General features: G+C 37.1%; 1 protein-coding gene and 1 long non-coding RNA gene across 3 annotated transcripts in view; one reads left to right on the forward strand and one right to left on the reverse strand.

The window, feature by feature from the left end:
• The window catches only part of LOC307104965, a 544,872-nt gene that overhangs the window by 136,109 nt on the left and 390,451 nt on the right, over positions 1 to 18,312 (reverse strand). The window lies entirely within an intron of this gene.
• Positions 1 to 18,312, forward strand: part of PHIP (PHIP subunit of CUL4-Ring ligase complex) — a 149,630-nt gene that overhangs the window by 8,863 nt on the left and 122,455 nt on the right. For both annotated transcript variants that reach the window (XM_079780278.1, XM_079780277.1), the window contains exons 5-6: positions 8,745 to 8,895; positions 8,989 to 9,087. In XM_079780278.1, the coding sequence (XP_079636404.1) occupies positions 8,745 to 8,895; positions 8,989 to 9,087 (250 nt within the window). The remainder of the gene's footprint in view (positions 1 to 8,744; positions 8,896 to 8,988; positions 9,088 to 18,312) is intronic.

The raw sequence follows: 18,312 nt of genomic DNA on the forward strand, positions 1-18,312 counted from the left end.
TGCACTGGGCCTCTAGTTCCATATATTTGTCTATGTGAAGATGCTATTAGTAAAATTACTCAGAGAAAACTTGTACGCTTGCTTTAATGAATATAGATAAAATTTAACATGTACTTTGTAATAATAGTAAGACATTTATACTTAAAACGAAGTTTTGAGAAGTTTAGGGGCTGGGTTTTAATAATAGGCTTATAAAGTGATTAAATAAATAGATTTTTTAAATTTATGAATTTTGTTTATGTGCTAAATAGTCATAAAAATAGTAACTATAGTCCATTAAGCTGACCTTTAATTATTTTAAATCCTCACCTGAGGATATGGTGTGTGTTGTTGTTTTTTCTTTTTTCACTAATTTTTAGAGAGAGAGGAAAGGGGAGGGGGAGAGAGAGAAACATCTATTGGTTGCTTCCCATACTTGCCCTGACTAGAAGTCAAAACTGCAAGCTAGGTGTGTACCCTAACTGGAAATTGAACCCACAACCCTTTGGTGGTCCGATGATGCTCCAACCAACTGAACCATCCAGCCAGAGCTAAGCTGACCTTTTAGTACTCAAAACTAGAGCAGAGAGCAAAAGCAGATAGCCTTTCAGATCTGAAAAAATGGTGAGAAAATAGATGAGACAATCTGAAAAACATTCTTTTTAGAACCAATCAGCTTTTCTAGAAATGAAGTACCTAGTCAAATTAAATCATACTAGTGGTAATTATGAGGTGGATCTTATTTTCATAGGGACCTCTTATATGCTAGACCAGTGGTCGGCAAACTCATTAGTCAACAGAGCCAAATATCAACAGTACAACGATTGAAATTTCTTTTGAGAGCCATGTGGCTCGCGAGCCGCAGTTTGCCAACTACGGTGCTAGACAAAGGACTGGCATTTTCTCACAGGTAAATTTAAGTAATTGGAATTAATATATTGATCTAGTCTCACTTGGAAAAGATCCTTAAAAAGATGACCTTTTTTCTCCTTGTTTAGGTCTAGAAAGATTTTTTTTTTTAACATGAAAGGTCAACATGTAAAAGCACCTCTTGGTACTATGATCACCTCCCCAGGTGGTGATTTTAAAGTCCTAGTCTTACAGATGAGGACATTGAGACTTCAAGTAAAAAGGTTTTCCCATGCTCAGTTTGGAAGCTTAAATCTAGGCGATCTGACTTTAGGGCCCTTAATCAAACTACTGACCTTTTCTTTAAAAATTGATTAGAGAAGTTCTTAATGATAGTATATGTGGTATAATGTAGTAGTGGCTTCCAGGTTCTTTATATTATTGTTCCACTGATAACACCTACATTTAAACCGTACCTTCCATTGATAATGAGAAAATTTTCTTGGCTGGAGGGGATAGCTGTTTATATGAAGTAGCATACATACTATGCAGAAGCAGGTTGGTTTATCGCAAAATGCAGGAGAATAAACCACTCTAAGAGCTCAGTTTCTTTTCTTTGGTTCTTCCTTGCTACAATTAGTATTTTCAGGAGATTATCCTATTGTTCAAATTGTAATTGATAATTCTAGAAATACTTTATATATGCAGTCTGAGAAAGGAGTGCTACAGATTTATGATAGGGCCAAGATGGAGAAGGTATGAGCAGAGTTGCCTTTGTTTTGCAGAATTGTATTACCCCTACTGCTGGACAAGTTGCTAGAACCAAGGACCATTCTTTAGATCTAGGTGGGTAAATTATGGCTGACACGGGCAAACTGTGCAGATCTGTTTTTGCAAGGCTCCTAAGCTAAAGTTAATACCTTTTAAAAGTTGCATATAGATAGTATTTCCCAAAGACTAAGATATTACCATCTGATACTGTATAGAATATGTTTGCTGACCTCTATTTTATATAATGTAACATACTTACAAAAAGGGTAATTATGTTTAATTCAGGTTTTAGCCATTAATTATAGACAGTTAACAAAAGATTGTTGTTGTTACTAGTATATTAAGTGATTCCAATTGGTATTGGAGGTAGGGGCGGGGATATGAAAAGTTTGAAAAGGCTCTGGCCAGTCCACTGGTCTAGGAGTGAACCACAGTGAGGTGGCATCAGGGGTTGCATCCATAGAGCAGGCTCTTGTATCTTAGTAGGAGAGGAGATGAAATGTTTATCGAAAGGGGCATGGACTTAAAAAAGTGGAGCACTACTGATAAAAGTCCATTTTTAAAAATTACTATTTTTTAATAGTAATAAAATTTTAGAGTCTTAACCCTTTTGGTGTAATCTACTTATACCTCTTTTCTAACTTTATTTTTAATTTTTCAACATATAAGAGGAAACTTTAAAAATGCTTTTATTCCTTTTTATTGAATTTATTGGGGTGACACTGGTTAAAATTATACAGGTTTTAGGTGCACAGTTCTATAGCACATCTATTCACCACCCCAAGTCAGGTCTCCGTCCATTACTATTTATCTCCCCTACACCCTCCTCCACCATCCCCCCACTCCCCTCTCCCTGGCAGTCACCACAATGTTGTCCCTGGCTGTGAGTTTTTTCTTTTTTTTCTATTTGCTCAATACCTCCAAATCCCCTGACCTAGCCTTCCCATCACCATAGCTGTCAGCCTGCTCTCTATGAGTCTGTCTCTATTTTGCTTGTTTGTTCATTTTGTTCATAGATTCCACATAATGAGTGAAATCACATGGTATTTGTCTTTCTCTGGCTGGTTTATTTCATTTAGCATAATGCTCTGCAGATCTATCCATGCTGTCACAAAGAGTAAGATTTCCTTTTTTTACAGCTAAGTAGTATTCCATTATGTAAATGTACCACAGCTTTTTTTATCCACTCATCTACTGATGGATAATTGGGCTGCTTCCAGATCTTGGCTATTGTAAATAATGCTGCAATGAACAAAGGGGTGCATATATTCTTTTGAATTAGTGTTTCGGGTTTCTTCAGATAAGCTCCCAGAAGTTAAATTGCAGGGTCATAAAGCAGTTCTATTTTTTATTTTTTGAGGTAATTCCATACTGCTTTCTTTCCACAGTGGTTGTACCAGTCTGCATTCTCACCAACAGTGCACTAGGGTTTCCTTTTCTCCACATCCTTGCCAACACTTGCTGTTTGTTGATTTCTTAATGCTAGCCATGCAAACAGGTGTCAGGTGATACCTCATTGTTCATTGGCCCTTTAAAAGGGCGCCTGTGTCTTTAGTGGACTTCTATCTCTCCCTGCTGGTCAGAAGCCCTGGTGCTTTTCATAGCCAAATGTTATGTGGGTGCCTCTTCCTGGCTTTTGGTGCTCTGGGCTGGGGGTGGGATGGGGTGGGGGGAGCTGTTTTGGTGTCCACCCCACACTTCTCAGGGAGAGCCTGCAGCCAAGACATCCTTCCAGCATCTCAGCTGCCTCTTGTGGGTGCAGGACCAGTTCTTTTCAAGTCTCTGCCCTTTCTATCAGCCTTGATGTGGCTTCTGTAAACCCTTGGTTATGAGACTTCTCTTCAGCTAGTCTTCTGTTGGTTATTCAGGATGATTGTTCTGAAACTTAGTTGTAATTCCAGTTTGTTCTTCGGAGGAGGTGAGTGCAGCTTCCACCTACTTCGTTGCCAGCTTGGACCTCCCTCTTTTTAAATTTAAGAGTTTAAAATTTTAATCTTAGTAATGTACAAAAGTAGGATTGATCACATTGATTTCCTTCAGCCATTTTGGTAGAGTATTAGTTTTATCTTTTACTTGTATCTTTAGATTTTTAAGTGTTCCCCTTTACCTATAGGAATTTATGCTCTTGTGCTTATTTTTTTTAGTAGTGAGAATGAACTTTAAAACGTTTCTTTTTCTGGCTCAGTTTAATGTCATCTTAAAACTATATAAAATCTCCTTTATAGCTTGCTTACACACACACACACACACACACACACACACACACACAAATATATATATATTTGAAGCAATAGGTACTGTGGGGTTGGGCAGTCTGAATATGAGCTCTGGAGTTAGTTCTTGGTTTTATTCTCATCTCTGCCATCCACTAAATATGTGACCTTTTCATGGTTGTTTTACTTTTTTGCACATAATTTCTTTATTAATGGGAATAATGGTAATACATACCTTTTAGGGTTTTTAAAATAATTAACTTATATGTAAAACTTAACCACACTTACCCCAAGGGCTAGCATTTAGTGTTCAGTCATTATGTTTTAGCTCTGTGTTATTAATATTTATCACACTTTAACTTCATAATTTGGTCATTTTTTATGTATTGAATATCTAAAGAGCTTGAAAGCAGCTCTAGTCATGGAAAGTAATGGGTATATTAGAACTGAGGATATCAAGTTGTGTTTTGTTTTTCCCAAATGATAATGTATAAATAGTTACTGAGAATTTAAATATAGATATTTTTGAGAAGGCATTTTATTAGAATTTTCCTTTTGTTTTAATTTCCTTTAAGTTATTTATTAGTGTAAATAAATAAAGCAATAGTTTATTCAAACCAAAAGGCTTAATATTAAAGATAGGGGCTTTTACTAATTTGAAAATTAAAAGTTATATATGTATAGCCATATGAGCTGTTTTAACTTTTTAAATTTGTTTTTGCTTTTACTTTTTAAATATTGACCATGGATCAATAGTGGCATGGGTTAATATTCATGAAGAATAATGTTTAGAAAAGGACAATAGCAAATGATAATTAAAAATTTTTTTTTAATATGTATTGTGTGTGACACAGTTGGGACCAGATGGACATATATGGTCCCTGTTCTCTCATAGTTTGTGGTGAACTTGAGAATAAAAGCATTAAATCTTTACACTTTAAAATGTATAATCATAAACTGATAACATAAGTTAAGGAAAAGTCACTAAGTGTATGCACCCAAGATATATACAGACTGAATAGGGTAAAGGAAAACAAAAATTACACTGGAGGGAAGATCTAAAGCATATGGAAGAGTTGTGTGAAGAGGATCTGGGGAAGTGAGTGCATCACATGGGAAAAGCCTGACAAGAGAGTGCAGGTAAAGAACCTGGAAGAAGATGGGTGTGTCTAAATGTAGAAAATTGGAGCTGGAGGGTGTATGGCTGGGAATGTGCCTGGTAAAGCAGAGAACCAGGAATGGACCAGAAATGTGTGTCAGGGTTTGTAGACCATGTTAAGGATTTGAATCTGCCAAGAATAAGGAAAAGCCTCTTTTAAGTAGGGGTGACTTGACCAGATACATGTTTTGGAAAGAGCATTCATTCAAAGGAAAATAGAGAATAGATTTGAATGAGGTAGAGGGCATGAGTAGATGTCAGAAAGATGGGAGTATATTGCAAAGATGATTTGAAGTTGGGCTGTTATTGTGGTGAAGGAGAGAGCTGCATTTAAGGATAGGAAGGACAAATCAGTTGGATTTGGTGAAACTGCATGGATATTGGGAATGAGATGGAAGGGAGGAATGGGCAAATGTAAAAAAAAATGACATCTTGGTTTGAGGCTGTGTATATGGTGTTGCCGTGTTGGAGGGTTTTGGCATGAGGCTTAAGAGTTCATTTTTATATGATGAGTTGAGAAGACTTTGGGACTTCAAAGAAAGATGTCAAAGTTTGATATGTATAAGGACTGTCCAAGAAGAGAGTATATAGTGTAAAGAAAAGGAGTTCTGGAGCTGATGTCTAGGATCTCAGACCATAAGGAACTTACTGTTTAGTAGCTAAATAGAAGAGAAGTCAGTGTTTCTGCATATTTTCATGTGTTCATTTATTTAACAGTTTATTAAGCACTCAGTATATGTACTGCATTTAGGTACTGGGTTGACAGGTAAACAGGGTCTCATTTCATGCTTATGCAGGACATGGACCATAAATTGACAATTTTAGTATAGTGTCAGGGGTCTTAAGAACCCCCAAAACAAGGCAAGATTGTGGTAGGACCTATATATGTGGTTTTTTCAAGGAAGGTAGAGAGGAACATAACTACCATTAGATTCCATTGAGGGCTGGGTATTATTAAGGAAAATTAATACAATATAAGTATTACAAAGTGTTGGGGATAGGGCCATAAAGGCACATTTGGGAAGGAGTATATAATGTGTTATGGAAACACAAAGAAGGGGCAGTGGTAATATAACAGGTCATGTAAGGCAGTAAAGCATTGACTGAGACTTGAAAGAGTGATAGTGGAGGTGGGTGGGTAAAGAATAGATTTTAAGCAGAGAGATCAGCTTGTATAAAGTCTCAAAAGCCAGAAAGCATGAGGAGTTTAAGAATTGAAAGTATCTCTTGTAACTTTAAAATGAAAGTTGATTTTGAAAAATTGTAATCATCAAGAAAATATTTAGTCAGGAAAAAGTGGATTCATAATATTTTATTAAAAGATGAAATTCTGCAATAAGGATTTTCAGGTTCGTTACCTGAAATGTATTTTGCAAAAAGACTCTAATACAGGATCATCACAAAATTAACATTAAGAAATAATCAATTTTCTTGTTAAAGTAAAATTTTTACAAGGAATTTTGGTCAATTTAAAGAAGTCACATTAGAATAATTATCATATACAAACTTAGATCTGGAAGGGACATAAATATTTTAGATCCTTTTTCTTTTAAATTTTATTGTAAGCAAATTAGGGAAAGATTAGATAAAAGTATAAATATATCTAAAATATTATTTTGGTATATTTTCTTTTAAATGCTTTTTCTATTTAGCTAATCATACTGAAGCAGATATTTGAAAAAGTATTTTTTGGGGTCAAGATGATACTATTAGGGAAAAAGGGATACTATAGCTAATGAGTTTGGGAAATTGTGCATTAAACACAATTAGATAGTTTTATCTTAAGGTTTTTCAGAGGTTTTAATGTCATTGTGCTTTGTGAATCTCAAAAGCAGAGATGTAGTGTGTATAATTTGTATTAGAACCTTTTTCAGAAGTATTTAGTCTATCAGTACTTATTGACTATCTATTGTATGCCAGACTGTATAATTTTAAATCAGTGTGACGGTATGGCTCCATGCTGTCGCCATGACAGGAGTGTATTATGAGGAAAAGTAAAGTAAGTTCCTCTCAATTAGTTTCAGCTTAGAAGGATGAATACTAGCTAAGTTTTTAGAAATATCATCATGGTCTTCAGTGGTTAGAGTATGACAGTTACTACAAGATGGAATGAAATTATTTAACCCCACACATCTCCAAATCAGTTTTATAAGGAGTTCATACTAAAATTGCCATTACTAAATGAATTAGAGTAGCAATTCTCAAACTTCTTGGCCTCATAACCCCTTTACATGAATAAAAATTGTTGAAGTTCCTTTGTTTATATAGATTATAATCTCATATTTATCATTTAAAAATAGAAATTTTAAAACGTTTTATTTAAATTTATTTCACATTACTATAATTAACTTATTTTTTTAATATGCAGTCATTAAATTTTATTTATAAAGCAAATACTAACATGAGAACGAAAATAGAATTTTATGGAGAAAAGACAGGATAGAAAATTTGTATATGTATATATAAAAGTTATATATATAAATATATGACATATATGTGAATGATTATAACATAATGTAAAAATGCAAGGTAAACAGAAGAATAAAAAAGCCAAAGGGCCATACATCAACATTCTTTTTTCTTTTTTATTGTTTAAAGTATTAAAAATAGTAGTACACGTGTCTCCTTTTTTTCCCCATTGACCTTCCCCCACATTACTATAATTAACTTTGAAAATAAAATAATTATTTTCCAAAACAAATTTGTGAGAATAATGTCATTGTTTTACATTTTTTAGAACATTTATTGGTCTGGCTTAATAGAGACAGATTCTTATATACTTTTGTATTCATTCTGTTGTAACATCACATGTCATGTGGGCTCTGGAAAACACCAAATACTCATGAGAAAAATGGGAGTGAAAAGTAAATAGTGTCTTATTATTTGTAATTTTTGCCCGAGGAACTCCCAGAGGTTTTCTGAATACACTTTGAAAACAGCTGAATTAGAGAGTATTATTATTTAGGTACTACAATGAGAAATTGTTAGTAACTTGATAACCTCTAAATATAAAGTGGTAAAATAGTATACTTTATTTTCTCTAATTCTCTTTAGATTAATATGCAAATATTGTCTATTTACTGAAAATACTGTAGGATAAGTAAATTAGCATTTCATAACGTGTTTTCAAATGGTAGCATGAATTAAGGAGTGTTTTGAAGTTGTTCCAGAAATGCTCCAACTTCCTAGTAGGTAGATTTTTTTTTATACAACTCAAAATATGTTTCAATTAATAGTTGGAATTTGACCTTTATGTTAGGTTGTAGGTAAATAATAAAACTCAGCATAGATGCTCTCTCTCTAAGTCTTTAAAATTTTGTAATGAAAACATGACCTATCAAGTTTATTTAATCCTGAATTATTCTGGAGATACTCTTTATAATATCAAGGATATAAAACATTTTACTTTATAGTTTTACTTTTTTGAAAATTAAAATGTTAAACTAAAACATACCATTTTAGATTATAATGCTATATATTTTTTTCATCATTCAGTATTTGCATTGACTAGCATCTGTTAATTTATAACTTGCTATATTTAGGTTACATTAATTCTTTTGTATTTTTCTTCCTCTGTGGTTTAAATGATGGTTGGGTACCTATTCTGTTCTGTGAGTCAAGTGATTTCACAGAATAAACATGAACTATTCTCCCAAGTAAAATGAAATGTTAACTAGCCAGAACAAATTACTCTATTTTTTAAAGAGTATTTACTTACTATAAAGAATTATATCACTTTATTTAGCAAATATTTCATGTCTTTTATATAATAGGTGAAGTATTACAGACATTTAGCACCTGATCACTTGCTGCAAATATGTCATCGATTAGGACCTCTTCTTGAACAAGAAATTCCACAAAGTGTTCCTGGAGTACAAACTTTATTAGGAGCTGGAAGACAGTCCTTACTACGCACAAACAAAAGTATGAAAAATTTCTAATAGCATTTAGACATTCTTTTCTTATTTCTTGGCTTTGTGCCCTATCTTCGTACCCATAAATATGTGTGTTTAATAGGCTGCAAGCATGTTGTGTGGAAAGGATCTGCTCTGGCTGCATTGCATTGTGGAAGACCACCTGAGTCACCAATTAACTATGGTAGCCCACCCAGCATTGGTGAGTTATTTATTTTCAAGTTGGTATTTTTTTGGTAAAGAGCTTTTGAAAATAAAAATGTTTTTTATTTACTGTTAAATCAGAGAATTTCATATTATGTACATTAACATTCAAAGAGGATAACGCTTATCAGATTCTTTTTTTATTAATTTTTTTTATTTTATTGATTTTTTATACAGAGAGGAAGGGAGAGGGATAGAGCGTTAGAAACATCAATGAGAGAGAAACATCGATCAGCTGCCTCCTGCACATACTCCTATTGGGTATGTGCCCACAACCAAGGTACATGCCCTTGACCAGAATCGAACCTGGGACCGTTGAGTCCGCAGGCTGACGCTCTATCCACTGAGCCAAACCGGCTAGGGCAGTGGTCGGCAAACTGCGGCTCGCAAGCCACATGCAGCTCTTTGGCCCGTTGAGTATGGCTCTTCCACAAAATATCATGTACCCTAATTAAGTTAATAACAATGTACCTACCTATATAGTTTAAGTTTAAAAAATTTGGCTCTCAAAAGAAATTTCAATCTTGTATTGATATTTGTGCTCTGTTGACTAATGAGTTTGCCGACCACTGGGCTAGGGCATCAGATTCTTATATAAGTGATCTCAATAGTGAAGAAGTCATTCTCCTACATAATAAAAGGCTAATATGCAAATTGTGCCCTCGACTGGGAGTTCGACCAGGGGGCGGGGTTGGCTGGCCAACTGCCCACGGCTCCTCCCCCTGGCCGGCCCAGTCTGATCAGCCCCAATTGGTGCAGGCCAGCCGGACCCCCACCCATGCACAAATTCTTGCACTGGGCCTCTAGTAATCCTAATATATAAAAAACCAGGGCCCTCACAACCAAAACAACCAGACGGACCACCGAACAGCAGGCTGCGTGGGGCGACCAGGCAGGCAGGGGGCGCAGTTGGGGGAGACCAGGCTGGCACTGGGGAGGGCAGTTAGGGGCGATCAGGCAAGCAGGCAGGTGAGCAGTTAGGAGCCAGCAGTCCCGGATTGTGAGAGGAATGTCCAACTGCTAGACATCCCCTTACGGGTCCCGGATTGGAGAGGGTGTAGGCTGGGCTGAGGGCCCCCCGCCCCGCCCGTGCACGAATTTTGTGCACCGGGCCTTTAGTCTATAATCATAAAAGTGTAATATGCTAATTGGATTGGACATCTTTCTGGACGAAGCTGCAGAGGTGGGGGCCCCGAGGCAGCTGCTGCGGTGGCGAGGACCAAGCCCCTTGCACGAGTTTCGTGCATTGGGCCTCTCATAATATAATTATGGATTGTGTATATTGTATCTAATTTGGCTAATTAGTTCATCAGTATTTTATTTTTACAAAGAATTGTTTACTGCATCGATTTTCAACCATGCACTATTTAGTCAGGGCATTGACCTTTTTTCCCTTAGATTGTGAAATAAAAAATGACAACAGCGAAAATAACGATAGCCATCTGGTGTGAATGCCCAGTCTTAAACCATAAATATATAGGTCATATAATAGAGTTGCATCTTATTGGTCATGTCACATAATAGTGTTGTATCTAATTGGTTAATTCTTAGTACCATAAATCCTTATATACAAGTATAGGAACCTGATTTTTTTTTAAAGTCACTTTGGAGCAAAAAGTGTAGGTAATTATTATTTTTTTGTAAATCAATATTATACTTTTTTTTAAAATCAGATCTGCAAAAAGTATGTTATTTGTTGTGCTGCAGAATTTTAGTAATTTGTGTGCCATGAGATGAAAAAGGTTGAAAATCGCTGGTTTACTAACCTGTGTGTTGTTAGGTTAATTTAATGGGCAACTGTATCATAATACAGAATAGGTACAAGGGTGGAAAACAAAATGTTTGGGTTTTTTTTTTTTGTTTATTTATAAAGCATAGTGCATTTTTTTGCCTTTAAAATTTCAAAGAAAGAAAACTGATGCAGATAGGTCTTTCTCTTGATCCCTTTTTACCTTATCAGATCCTTACTTTATCATAGACTCCTACACATCTTCTGATATCTTCTCCGTCTCTCCCTTCCACAAACAAAAGTATGAAAAATTCCAGGTCATACTGTATAACACTGTAATATTTCTCTTATTTAATTGTACTTAGCTATGTCACTTTTCTGATTAAGGTAGTATAATAATGTTGTTTAAGATATTTTAATCCTATGTAATAAAAGCCTAAGATGCTAAGTGTCCGACCGTTTGTTCGACCATTCAACCAGTCGCTATGATGCACACTGACCACCAGAGGGCAGACACTCCGACCGGTAGGTTAGCTTGCTGCTGGGGTCTGGCTGATCGGGACTGGGCGAGACAGGCCGGACACGCCCTGAAGCCCTCCCCGGCCCTGATGGTGCACCGGTGGGGCTCCTCAGCCTGGTCTGCACCCTTGCAATCTGGGACCCCTTGGGGATGTCAGAGAGCTGGTTTCAGCCCGATCCCCGCAGGCCAGGCCAAGAGACCCCACTGGTGCATGAATTCGTGCACCAGGCCTCTAGTGGTATTATACTTCCTTTACCACCAGATCTAAACTTGTGAATTTTCAGAGACCTTTATTTTAATCATTGCCTCTTCTACTACCCCCATCCTCCTACCTAGCCACCTATCCAAATCCTATTTTTTCCTTATTTTGGATACTTAACTATACTAATAATATTAGTTCGGCATAATTTTGCTGTATGTTTATATACTACTAGAGGCCCGGTGCACAAAATTTGTGCACTTGGGGGGGGGGCCCACAGCCCAGCCTGCGCCCTCTTGCAGTCTGGGAGCCCTCGGGGGATGTCCCCAGGAGCAAGCTAACCTACTGGTCAGAGTGTCTGCCACCTGGTGGTCAGTGCACATCATAGCAACTGGTCGACCAGTTGACTGTCTGCCCCCTAGTGGTCAGTGCACAACATAACGAGAATATTAAGCTTTGATTAGTTGAACGGATTACTGGACACTTAGCATATTAGGCTTTTATTATATAGGACAGTGGTCAGCAAGCTCATTAGTCAACAGAGCCAAATATCAACAATACAATGATTGAAATTTCTTTTGAGAGCCAAATTTTCTAAACTTAAACTTCTTCTAATGCCAATTCTTCAAAATAGACTCGCCCAGGCCGTGGTATTTTGTGGAAGAGCCACACTCAGGGGACCAAAGAGCCGCATGTGGCTCACGAGCCGCAGTTTGCCGACCACGGATATAGGATATCTTTTTCCATTGTTTTACTTACAGTCTTTTGTATCCTTTCATTTTCTCTCTTTCTTAAAAATAGTATAGAAGTGGCTTTTAAAAAATACAGTATGACAGTCTTTGTGTTTTATCTGGAGCATTTTGCCCTTTATATGTAATTGTTATATATTTGTGTTAAAATCTATTGCTACTGGAAAGTGATCTCTTTCTCTGGTTGCTTTTAAGATTTTCTTGTTGGTTTTCTGCAGTGTGTGTGTCTTGGTGTTAATTCTTTTAAATTTATCTTGTTTGAAATTTATTAGGCTTGAATCTATAATGTCTTCTATTACATTAGAAAATCCTCAGTCATTATCTTTTAATACTAGTAGCCCATCACGTGATATCACGTGCAGCAGGCTGCCCGCCACTTCCGCAAGAGCCAGTGGGAACCGCAGCGCACCACCGAGAGCCGCGCTGCTTCCATGGAAGCCATGCGGCTTCCGCGGGAGTCGGAAGCAAGCTGCCAGCGCCCACGGGAGCTGGAAGGGCGCTGCGCCGCTTCTGTGGGAGGTGGGCCCACTGTCTCTTCTCCGGGCCTGCGCTTGGCCGCAGAGGCTGTAGGCTGGGCACCCTGTCCCCCAGAGGCCCTCTGCGGCCGGGGCGTTGCCACGGCGACAAAGCAAGCATCTCACCCCAGCTGATCCGCGCTCACTGCCTAGACGCCCTCCGTCGCCATGGCGACGAAGCAAGTATTCCACCAGGCCGCTCACACTGCCCACTCTCAGTGGCAGCACCCCCAGGACTGGGGGACTGACGAGGCTAAGGGGACTAGGCACCGCCATCTTGTGGCTATGGGCGCCACCATATTTGTGATGGAGTGATGGTTAATTTGCATATTATCCTTTTATTAGATAGGATATCGTGTCTGCTTCATTCTCTCTCCTCTGGGACTCCAGTTGAACAGATGTTAGACTTTTTTTCTCTGTTACCCTCTTTTTTTTATGATTTATATTCTTTTTATCTCTGTAATGCATCTGGATTGTTTTCTCTGACCTATTTTTTAAAGGTATGTGACATTTGTATGTTGGGTAATCATGGATGATTTTTTTTTGAACATATGATTAACCTGGTTAAAAAAATACGCTCTCGCTCTCTCTTTCTCTCTCTCTCTAATCTATAAATAAAAGGTAAGTGACCAACTGTATGTCTGTCCAACCATCCGACTGACTGGCTGGTACATATGATGCGCACTGGAAATTTAAATATAGACGTTGACTTGCACATGTGCGATACACATAAAGCTCTTGCGCCAATCGCACGTGTGTTTTAATTTTATGATATACATACCATTTTGACATGTAATTTTTTGTAGTAATGTAATTACCGCACGAATCTTTCTTCTAAATAATTTCCTTTCAATGTGTACGAATCTGTGCACTGGGCCACTAGTCTTACTATAATGAACAACTATTTAAAAAAACAACACAAAGAATTGAGACACTAGAGTATATTTGCACTTAGAAAATTAAACTGGGGGTAGAATAGTTTTTATGAAAGAAATGGAAATTAAAATATTATGGAAGCTTTCCCTATAGGGAAAAGTTTATTCTCTTTTTGAGAATTTCAGATCCATATGTTAAAGGAAATATGTTGTGTTGTTGTTTGAATACCTTGTCAGGCAATCCTGTGGTAGTCAATTAAAGTGCAAGAGGGTTGATAGTAAATAACTTCCTGTTAATATTTGCTATGTAAGTAATTACTGTGTACTAGGCAGTACTCTAGCATTTTCCCTTTTAAAACCTTAAATGGTTTATAGGAGGAACTTATTATTTTACAGAGAAAGAAATTGAGGCATGGAAAGTTTTGGCAACTTGACCAAGATTACACATTTAATGAGTCATGAAGCCAGACTGACTCCATTATTCCTTATTCTCAATAAGCTAAACTTTCAAATAGTAACCTTGGGCTACTCAAGGAAATTGGTATTAGTCGTATATGGTCAGATCAGTAAGTATTGCTGACATGAATATAGAGAATGTGAGTATGACAAAAAATATCTTGGGTTTTGTGTTACAACACGGAAAGTCAACTGGTATATTCGGGTAACAGAATTAATTACTAAGTAGGTAATTGTACCTTTCTGAAAGATTTTATTTTTATGTTATATATATAAAAATTGTGTTATGATTTTTTTCTTCTATTCATATCATCAGGAAAATGCAAGTTCTTTATATTTAAAAATATATACTTGTACTAGAATGCTTGACAATTTTACCTACTTTTTTTTAACATATTTTTTGAAATCTCTAAGGAAAAACTGGATTGTCTGACCACTATGCTCTACACCTGAAACTAATACAAAATAATATTGAATGTAAACTAATTGGAAAATATAAAAACAGAAAAGCTAGACTAATCAAAATGACTATTCTAGTCATGGTTTAGTGTCATGTCTTATTAGTTTACCTTGGTGACAGCCTTGAATATCTTTCCTAGAAAATTATGAATAGGATGGTATGGAAAGAAAAGTTCATCAAGATTTTTGCCTTAATTGTTTGCCTGCATGGTGATACAGTGTATCATTTCAAGTTATCACAGAATATGGGTCAGAAAACATTTTTAAAATGCAAACTTTTGTAGTACTGACTTATTTCTTCTTTTTTGGGGGGGTTACTCTTTGCCATTTTCTGTCTGGCTACCTTTAACCCTTTGAACTTGCTTGCTTTTTTCTTGATTCCTTTATTCTACTCGGGATTTAATTTTTTAAATACCCCAGATTTTACAAAGCGCGGCAGTAGAATAAAAAACTGGAGTTTCTTTTCATACAAACTTATTTTTTGGATTTTTTTATATTTCAAATTATTGATACATTCAAAGAGTATAAAAAGAGCTGCTACCTATGCTAACCTTGTCGAGTCACACTCGACATTCGAGTGCAAAAGGTTAAAGATTTTCTTTGCTCTTTTCTTGGTCAGTGTGGTATTACCAAATATCAGTGGGGAAATAACACAAAACCTTTATATTTAGCTTTTCTTAAAATATAGATTTAAATGTTTAAAATCCACATATTTTAATTTTGATACATTTGGGATATAGGGTGTTTTTTAAAATACAGTTTCTATTTTGGAATAGGAAATCATTTATCAAAAAGTTGCATAGAGTCCAAAGCCAGGGATCCGTTTGTATGTTGTTGTTTTTTGACAACTAAACATTTCTGTACAGACCCAATAAAACCTGTGATGTGCAAAAAAAAAAAAAAGTTGCACAGATTGTTCAAAGAGCACCTGTGTACCCTGTATTCGGTTTACCCTAATGTTATAATCTGGTACAGTTCTCAAAACTACTAAACTAACATTGATACATTATTATTAACTAAGCACCAGACCTTACTCATATCTCAACAGATTTCCCACTAACTACATTTTCTTGTTCCAGGATTTTTGGTCCAGGATACCATACTGCACTTAGGGTTTATTCATTTTCATTGAACTTCTTGCTGTAAGTCAGATAGATGATCACTTAAGATCAGTGTGGTGGTAAATTGGATTTTCCATTCTTAACTTTTTCCAAACTATATGCGAACTATTGGACCTCTCTATTTGAATACCTCAAATTTGTCTCATACAAAATGTCTAAAGTAGAATTTTTGGCTCTCTGAAACTTGTTATTCTAAGCCGAGGAGTCATTTTATTTTAGTCTTTTTATTTATTTTTTTTGTGTGTGTATATTTAGTAAATTAGAGTTGTATACTCTTTTCTAGTCTTTTAAATCTGTTTTCTATTACTGTGGCCACAGCAACATTTCAAACCTTGGTACTTAATGCCTGGAGTTCTATATCATTCATTCACTTACCAAGTAAATGTTGAGTCCCTACCTTATATCTGGCAGTGGACTATGATAAATGAAATTTTTTTTTTTAGAGTTTCAGGATAAACAAGGAAATGGCATCTGTTCTAGAATTTATAGGTTGTCCGATTCTTTGCTCCTGTCTTATTTCTGTATTGTAGGACTTAGCTCTACCAGGATTTCTAAATCAGGGTTTCTTAACCTTGATACTGCTTACATTTTTGGGCCAGATAATTTGTTGTTCTGTGCATTGTATTGTATTTATCATAATTCCTGCCTGTACCCAATATTTTAATAGCAATCCACTGTACTCAATACTTCTCCACCATGATTGTGACACCCAAAAATGTCTCTAGACGTTCCCAAATGTCTCAAATAAAATTGCTTCTAGTTGAAAACCACTGCTCTAAATGTTCTAAAATGCAAATATGCTCATATCCTGCCTCCTTTCTCCTGATGACTTTGAATAGGCTCAGCCCTATAATGTGGCTCACAAAACTGACTTTTTCCTACTTATCCTGCCTTTTCCTAACTTGGACTCTGCTCTAGCTTTGTACACCTCTTCCGCAGCCCTTAGAATCAGCCAAACTCTCTTTTATCCCTTTGTCTCTGCACATGTTTTATTTTTCTCTGCAGTGTCTCTTTTTTGTCTATTCATCCTTTAAAACTTAAATGTCACTAGGTAGAATTAAGTGTCTACTGTTAGTTATCTCTAGTATAGCTTTTTTAAAAAAATGTTTTTATTGATTTCAGAGAGGAAGGGAGAAGGAGAGATGGAAACATCAATGATGACAGAGAATCATTGATCCGCTGCCTCCTGCACGGCCCACACTGGGGATCGAGCCCGCAACCCGGGCATGTGCCCTTGACCAGAATCGAACGTGGGACCCTTCAGTCTGCAGGCCAGGGCTTTAGTATAGCTTTTATCACATAGTTGTAGCTATTTATTTACCTTTGACTTTTGTAATATTATACTTTTAAGCCCGGGAGGATAGGGATTATGTTTTATTTTATTGCTCTTTATAGACCCAATTCCTCAGCATCCTATATAATAAAAGCCCAGTGACCATAACAGCAGAATGACCGCTCGACCAGTCACTATCAGGTGCACTGACCACCTCTAGGTCCCTCCCCCCCGGCAGGCTCCAATTGCCGGATGGTGAACGGGGAACCGGGGTGGGTGGCAGTGGGGGGTGGGACTCGCGAGTGGGCAGAACAGCCGACCTCTTGGTCCCTCCCCCTGGCCTGCAGGCTCTGATTGCCGGATGGCGAATGGGGAACTGGGGTGGGTGGCAGGGGATGCGGCGGTGCCAGGCCAAGGCCTCCATGGCCGGGGTTAGGCCGGCGAGCGGGCGGGAATGGCTGGCCTCTCAGTCCCTCCCCCGGCCCTTAGAATTCTGTCACCTGATGGCAAACTGGGAACCTGGATGGGTGGCGGCACAGGGCGAGGCCGGCTGCCGGCAGCCTGGGAAGATGGCCCTGATCGCAGGCTAGACCTGGGGACCATACCCGCGCACGATTTTGTCCACCGGGCCTCTAGTTAGTAAATATTAAATAGACAGTAGTTAAGTCATGTAATTGATGAACTGTGGTGAAACAAGGAAAGTTCAGAAGTGGGTAAGGGTAAAAGGAATAGAATAGGTGGTTGGAAGAAGAGAGATAAGTGATCCAAGGGTAGCTTTAAGGAAAAAATCCAGAAACTGATATTTAGAAAATGAAGGTTTATTAGGGAACTAAGGTATCAATTGATTACACTTGGAATATTAGAACCTATGCTTCTACAATTTAAGAAGCAACTTTTGGGCTTATCTCAGTGCTTGTTGGTTTTTAAATATATTATTATTACTTTAAAAATTTTAATTATTGATTTAGTTTTTTCAGAGGGCGGGGGGGGGGGGGGGGAGAGAGAGAGAGATTTGTTACACTGATTCATGCATTCATTGGTTGATCTTGTATGTGCCCTCCAGGGTTTGAGTCTGCAACCTTGGTGTATGGGGATGACGCTTTAACAACTGAGCTATCTGGTCAGGGTTTATCTTGTTTTATTTTACTGTCTGTTTATAAATCTGGACTACTTTGTACCTACTAGTCTGTGATGTAAATTGTAAAAATTTAACAAATTTAATTGAGGTAGTAACTAAAACTTAGTTATTGCCCTGGTTATTTTGTCTCTGATCTTATGCATTTATATAGCATCCTTTTGCCTTCTCTGAAATCTTTATGCATTAGTC

The sequence above is a fragment of the Cnephaeus nilssonii genome (assembly GCF_951640355.1).
Source record: "Cnephaeus nilssonii genome assembly, chromosome: 9".
NCBI classification, from domain to species: domain Eukaryota; kingdom Metazoa; phylum Chordata; class Mammalia; order Chiroptera; family Vespertilionidae; genus Cnephaeus; species Cnephaeus nilssonii.